A 7610-nucleotide genomic window follows, 5' to 3' on the forward strand; every position below is an offset into this window, starting at 1 on the left:
ATAGACCAATGGAGCAGAACAGAGACCTCAAAAACTACACCACACATCTACAACCATCTAATCTTCTACAAACCTGCCAAAAACAAGCAATGGGGAAAGGATCTCCTATTCAGTAAATGATGCTGAGAAAACTGGCTAGCCATATGCAGAAAACTGAAACTGGTCCTCTTCCTTACATCTTATACAAAAATTAACTCAAGATGGATTAAAGACGTAAATGTAAAACCCAAAACCATAAAAACCCTAGAAGACAACTTAAGCATACGCATGGACATATGCATGGACATACGTCCTTCAGGACATATGCATGGGCAAAGACTTCATGACTAAAACACCAAAAGCAATGGCAACAAAAGCCCAAATTGACAAATGGGATTTCATTAAACTAAAGCTTCTGTACAGCAAAAGAAACTGTTATCAGGGTGAACAGGCAACCTACAGAATGGGAGAAAATTTTTGCAATGTACCCATCTGACAAAGGTCTAATATCCAGAATTTACAAGGAACTTAAACATATTTACAAGAAGAAGACAACCCCATCAAAAAATGGGCAAAGGATATGAACAGAGACTTCTCAAAAGAAGACACTTATGTGGCCAACAAACGTGAAAAAGCTCAACATCACTGATCATCAGAGAAATGCAAATCAAAACCACAGTGAGATACCATCTCACGCCCAGTCAGAATGGCGATTATTAAAAAGTCAGGAAACAATAGGTGCTGGTGAGGCTGCGGAGAAATAGGAACGCTTTACACTGTTGGTGGGAATATAAATTAGTTTAACCATTATGGGAGATAGTATGACAATTCCTCAGGGATCTAGAACCAGAAATACCATTTGACCCAGCAATCCCAGTACTGGATATATACTGAAAGGAATATAAATCATTCAACTATAAAGACACAAGCACACGTGTGTTTATTGCAGTCCAATTATAATAGCAAAGACATAGAACCAACCCAAATGCCCATCAATGATAGACTGGATAAAGAAAATGTGGTACATATACACCATGGAATACTATACAGCATTAAAAAGGAAAGAGGTAATGTCCTTTCCAGGGACAGGGATGAAGCTGGAAGTCATCCTCAGTACATAACACAGGAACAGAAAACCATGTTCTCACTCGTAAGTGGGAGTTGAACAATGAGAACATGTGGACACAGAGAGGGGGAAGAACACACACCAGGACCTGTTGGGGGTGGAGGGTGAGGGGAGGGAACTTAGTGGATGGGTCAGTAGGTGCAGCAAACCACCATGGCACGTGTATACCTGTGTAGCAAACCTGCACATTCTGCACATATATTCTGTTTTCTTTTTTTAGAAGAAATAACGACAACAAAAACCCCAAAAAGTATTCATTTTTAAAAAATTCACAACTTAAGTAAAATTACACATCTTATCTCTGCTTCCTAATGCTTTGGATTCATTTAATAAAAGCCTATTGCTTTTTTGTTCATTTGTTTGGGAGGATTATTTTGAGTCTGAAGCTTTTATTATTACGAAATAAATTAGAGAGAAAGATGGAGAGTTGATGATTATTAACTTAGCACATATCCAACCTGTGGTCAACTTTTAATAGAAAATATTTATACTTTTGTAAAATTTAATGTACATGTGAGCCCTTTACAAGGTAATTGTTTTATTAAAAGGGGCTTTATCTAAGAGATCCCTTGGAATAACTTAGAGCTGTCTGGAGTGACCATTTTAATCACACCAATTTGTTTTTGCAATATTCATATACTTACTGGAAGGAATTTTGAGTTGTAAAATAAACTGTGTTCATAGGACAATGCCAATACACTAAATTTGAGGCCAGTTTCAGCATGGGAAATACCTGCCCCTCAAAAATTTATCTGTGAATTCTCCAATATTCCTTTCCAGTTGATCCATGGACCTCCTCTAAACAGAATAGTCATACAAAATGAAATCGGTTAGTAAGCAATCCAGCTTTATGAGTCTACTCCTAGGTGGGACTAAGAGTCTGACTGATGAAAGTCCCTGTTCAGATAAGCTGAGTCAGATGTCAAGAGCTTTTCTGATAATTAGTGATCTAGGACGAAGTGAACATATTGGAGTCCCATATGAGTTAATAATTTATTCAAGAGTGAAAGAAATCAGATTTCCCATTAAAGCATCTGTTTAATCTGTTTAATCATCACTAGAGAAAGGGTTATATACACAGTGACATTAAGGTACCTGAAGACTTAAGATTGTTTTTATCCTCCTTTTCCATCTTTGTTAAAATAGAAGGTTGGATTTTATTTTCTAAGATGTCACGTTTCATTTTTGTATTTTAAAGATACTCCTTTGCCCCATAAGCATTTTCTCATAAAATGGAGTAGTAGAAACTTTCTAGTTTCCCTTTTGCCATCAGTTAGAAATTATGATAAATTACAAAGCAAGTGAGGATAGCCTTTTAATATTTGGTGAGGTTTTTGTACTTTTTAATACAACTAGATTTATTATCTGGTCATAATTTTCTGATGAGGCATTGATGAGAGAGAAAACGTGCCTGTTAATTACATACTCTTATGTAATAGCCTTAATTTGCTTTTTCTTTCACTCCTAACAACGTTCTGTTCACTGCCTCTCAAATTTGTTTGCATAATTGTTAAAACTTAATGTTTAGGTCTAGAGTGAAATCATAAAAAATAAAGGCTCATCAAATCAACTCAAATATCTGAGTAGATTTTTCATTAGGCTTTGTAATCTCATAGCTCCATCCTCACATTTCTAGTGGCTCTCTCGGCCTTCCCTTTCATTACAGCCCAAACTGTAATCATTTCCAGCAGCATGTGCAGTGTTCTGTGTTACTGTGTTCTGTTAATTAACTCTGCCATGTGAGTCATTCAAGCTGGAAACACTGCAGTTGCATATGATCTCTGTCTTTCCCTTCACTTTTAATCCACACTCTTACCAACTCCTGCAAACTCTTCTACTACACCATTTCCCTTTATCTGTCTAATCCCACCACCATTTTTTTAGTCAGTCTTTCATTGGCCATTATTGAGGTCTTTTTAATGGACTTTCCATCATGGGTATCTTCCCTCTGCTTTAACAGCCAGTCTTCCTGATCTAATGGCTCCTTGGTTCTAAGAAAGAAGCTATTATATCTTGTCATTCAGAATACCCATGGGGAAGACTCATCTTCTTCCAATCTAATTTCTAACTAAATTTCATACTTTTTCCAAATCAATTTGTTCTGGGCGTATTCTTACTCCCCCACTTTTATGATTTAGTTTACACTCTTCTCTTGGCTTTATCAAGTCTTCACATATGCCCAATCTTTTGTTCCTCTATAATGCACAACTCAGTAGTGCTATGTCCTCCATGATCGATTTTGTATCTCTCGAGGTGGAAATTATTTCTTATGTCTAAACGATACAAACTTCAGTCATGAATTCATGCAAGAGGGCTTTAGCTGTTTGTCAAAGACTGACACATTAATGTGCAGTCACATGTTTTTAGATTAAAATAAAATGCTTATATTTTACTACTTTGTGATTCCCCATTTTCCTTGGTCTTTTAATCATTTAAGAGGTTGTTTTCTATATATATATATATATATACACACATGCATACATTACCTGTATATGAATACTGCATATAACATCAAATCTGACTTCATGGTGTTTCTCAACTCTTTTTTATCTCTTTAATAATGTATCATCACCCCATATTTAATGTTATTTTAAATTAAGACAAAATTAAATATTATTGCTTAAAAAAGTGGTAGAATGAAGTTCTATATGTTTTTCTCCATCTTTCTTTTAGAATCTAATAAATTTAGTTTCCATCTTGGTTGAGACTTGTTGATTTATATTATTTAAAACTATGTGGAGAGAAGAACTACATGTAATGTGTGGAAACAGCAAAGGGTTTGGAGGCAAGAAATTCTGGGTCTCAACTTTGTAACATAATCAAGTTACTTAGTCTCTCTGATTTTCACTTTTCTCACCAATTTAAAATATATTTTATTGGGTTAACATAAGATAATGTGCTTAAAGCACTTAACACAGTGTTTGTACATGCAAAGTACTTACTAAAGAATAGTTGTTTTTATTATTTCCCCCTTTTACATGAAGATATGCATGAATATAGAACTTTATTATTAACCTCTTCATTCTGTGTCCCCCTCTCCATAGCTACCGTCAGAGGGCCCAGAAGCTTTCGGAAATTCACAAGGATCAACCTGGTCACCCTGTCAATCGAACTATCTATTGGATAGATTATATTATTCGTCACAATGGAGCCCATCACCTACGTGCCGCTGTCCATCAAATCTCTTTTTGTCAGTATTTTTTACTGGATATTGCCTTTGTGCTTTTGCTTGGTGCTGCCTTGTTTTACTTTCTCTTGTCTTGGGTGACAAAATTTATCTACAGAAAAATCAAAAGTCTGTGGTCTAGAAATAAGCATAGCACAGTTAATGGACATTACCACAATGGAATCCTCAATGGCAAGTACAAAAGAAATGGCCATATTAAACATGAAAAGAAAGTGAAATGAGCCAACAGCCCAGGTGATAGAAATAAATTGGTTCACTCATTGAATTTTTATTGCTATTATTTAATCTAACAGCTACTAAAAGTAAAACAGTAAACAATTCTAACATGCCCTTATGAGATCTACTAATGAAATTCTGTGCAATTAAGATGGCTGTAAAAAGCACAAACCTAAAATGCAAAAATGTACTTTATTCAAATACTGACGTAGAGAGTTTTGGCACTGAACCTTTTAGAAGCCTTAATTATTTAAATCAATTAAGTGACTGTGTCAGACCTTAGTTTTAAATCTTCATATGTGTGTGTCCTGGATCAGGAATGGTTGCATTTTTCTTAATAAGGTTGTGTGTGTGTGTGCGTGTGTCTGTGTGTGTGTGTGTGTGTGTGTGTGTGTGTGTCTCCTAATTAAGATAATTTTTACTGGCTGCTTCTTACATTTGTTGAGAGTACAACACACTCAAGAATAAAGTAAAAGGATAGTCAGGATCCAGATGTTTCTTTTCTACCATTTAATATGTGTGAACTCAGAACACTACTATGAAAGAACACTTTCCCCCAAAACTGAATGCAGAGGAAGAAAAAAAAAAAAAAAGGAAATGGCACAGGTTTTTTTTGTAATTTTTGTTTTATTTTTGTTGTTGTTTTTCTTGTTTTTATTTTCTGATAGTGTATGGCCACTTCTGGGGGAAAAACATGTAATTAAGTAAATGTATACATTGGTTTTCACATTTTACTTTTGTTTTCCCACTACCAATAATTTTCCTCTGGAAGAATTTTATAGTTTTTTTCTATTTAATTTTAATGAGTAACAATATGTTAAATACATAATTAAGACAAAGCAATGAAATTCTGACTTTATTCAAAGTACTGAAGATTATTGCTTCTAGGGCATTTTTAAACAGCACCATTGTATTGTTGAATGTTTATGTAACTGTTTGATGGCTTTTCTATAATGTAACTTTTGAATGTTCAGATGTTACATTTCCAAAGTTTTACTTTTAAAAAACCATCTTCTGATCCCTTTTATTGTCCAGGCCACACAATCTATATATTACATAGGTGCCAACATTTAATTCCTTTAAATGAAACATTTGCAGTTTTCCATATTGGTACCTGCTTTGTCTGGAGAGGTCTGAGATCTTGTAAACAAATCAGACTTTACACTATATACAGATGTGACAGATAAATTGAACCACTTGTTTGTGAAAATGAATTCCTATCATCCTCCTCATTCCCTCAGCCCTCACCTCAGCAGCCTTTTCCAGTCATTGTGGCTGACATGGAGCAGTGACAGTATTCATTTGAGAACAGGGATGCAAGTCACAGACATCATAAAATCAGGGCCTCCCTGCTGAAGCATTCACTAGTTGGCAACTATGAACTTCTTCCATGTCATTCTGTTTACTTAGCACTTGCACTACCCTTGTTGGTTGAGTGTATGCTTTATTTGTTTGTAGTTTGATATCCCACATCCGATAGCTGAGAGTAGGCAAATACAACATTTACCTAATGTTACTCACTAACATGGAAGAGTTGTGAAAATTCTATAGTGCTGTAAATCCTTGGCATACACTATGACAAACAACTTCGTTACTCTCCCACCAGGAGCTGCTCTCCTGCATTTAGAAATAATGTCACAAGTAGTTTTCTAATGCACAATGCAGACAAATGTACTGCTCTCTGAATACTTGAAGAAATGGTATTATACATACATGTAAACCAATTAGTTATACCTTTTCACAATCTTATTACGATGTTGCCGTTAAAAGGGAAAAAAGATACAGGCAATGAATGGTGGGATAGTAAGAGGACTTAGAGTGTATGAATGAGTTGATTTTACTTTTTTTGGAATTGGATTAAGTTGACAGTAGGCACTGATTGGATGATTAAGCATAAGTTAATCTCCACTGTGATAAAAACTTAAATAATAAACATGATTTAAAATAGAGAAGTGTTGTTGGAATAAAATTTTTATTCAGATTTTATTTCATAATATTATATATATTCATTTTAAACATGTTTCTAAGACAGGTCTCCCAGCTTTTGTATGTATTTATGAGTGTGCAAACAATGTACTAAATGTGAGACTTTTTCTTTTAATTGTTAAACAGAGGGATTTACCTTACAAGGACATGGACATGGATCTTAAAATTCTGTTCCAGAAGTAAGAATGTTAAGTGTAGGTATTTACTGATCATTGTTGTTTTTTATTTTTTCTAGCAAGATTATACAGTTTTGGTAAATAGGGTGATTTTTAAATTTTCCACACTTGGGCTAGATTCGATAATAAAGTAAAGTTTTCAAGAAAGTATTTATTCATTTATTATTTAGAAAGAGTTTCTGCAACTATTAAAATATCCCCATAGCTGGTTATCATCATATCAAACACAAATGAGAATTAAGACATTTTTCCTCTAGAGTGGCAACTTCTGTTATCCCTCCACATAGACCATAGGGGCAGGATTTGGGTGTCCAGGGTTGAAAAGATCTAATGTTTGGGTTAAAGTAATAGTTTATGATTGAAGCTAGAGATTCTCTTCAAAACTCAGCTTCTCGCTCAGTCCCAAATGCTCCTAAAACTGAACAACTCCACTTCAAAAATAAAAGGTTTATAAATGAAAGAACCAAACTAAGTTGAAGAAAAACTTCAAGGGATAATCCAGCAATCTGTTTTACTGATAGTATAATTCATATTTCATTCTAGCTTCTAAGTAATTCAACCAGCTTATAAATACAAAATAACATTAGAGAATGGTTATTTGCAATCGATATAATCAAAAACATCTGAAATAGAAAAATTTTACATTTCATATGATGAGGTTTGAGAATTATAGGAGTTCTATTGTTGAAACTTCTCCAAAATGTGCATTAAAGAGCTGCTTATCATGCTTCCGAGATGGTAACATTTTAGCCAGCTTTTGAAGACACGCATTTCATGTGAGGATACTATTGACATTTTTGACAGCAAAAACATTTTTCCAACGAATTTAATTAGAAGGATCTTAGATGTCCACACAATTAAAGTATTTATATTGCCGTTTTTCTGCAAGTCCTACAAAGTGTTAAAAATCCCCAATCACTTGGGTGTTTGGGTTGCTGAG

At 34.4% G+C, this 7610-nt stretch overlaps 1 protein-coding gene across 1 annotated transcript in view; it reads left to right on the plus strand.

Annotated features, from left to right (window-relative positions):
* UGT8 (UDP glycosyltransferase 8) overlaps positions 1-6457 on the plus strand; it is an 88238-nt gene extending 81781 nt beyond the window's left edge. Inside the window, exon 6 of the mRNA XM_011948379.1 lies at positions 4150-6457. Coding sequence (XP_011803769.1) covers positions 4150-4513 — 364 coding nt within the window. The 3' untranslated portion in view covers positions 4514-6457. The remainder of the gene's footprint in view (positions 1-4149) is intronic.
* The last annotated feature ends 1153 nt before the right edge of the window (positions 6458-7610 follow it).

This window comes from Colobus angolensis, unplaced genomic scaffold (assembly GCF_000951035.1).
Source record: "Colobus angolensis palliatus isolate OR3802 unplaced genomic scaffold, Cang.pa_1.0 Scaffold279, whole genome shotgun sequence".
Lineage (NCBI taxonomy): Eukaryota > Metazoa > Chordata > Mammalia > Primates > Cercopithecidae > Colobus > Colobus angolensis.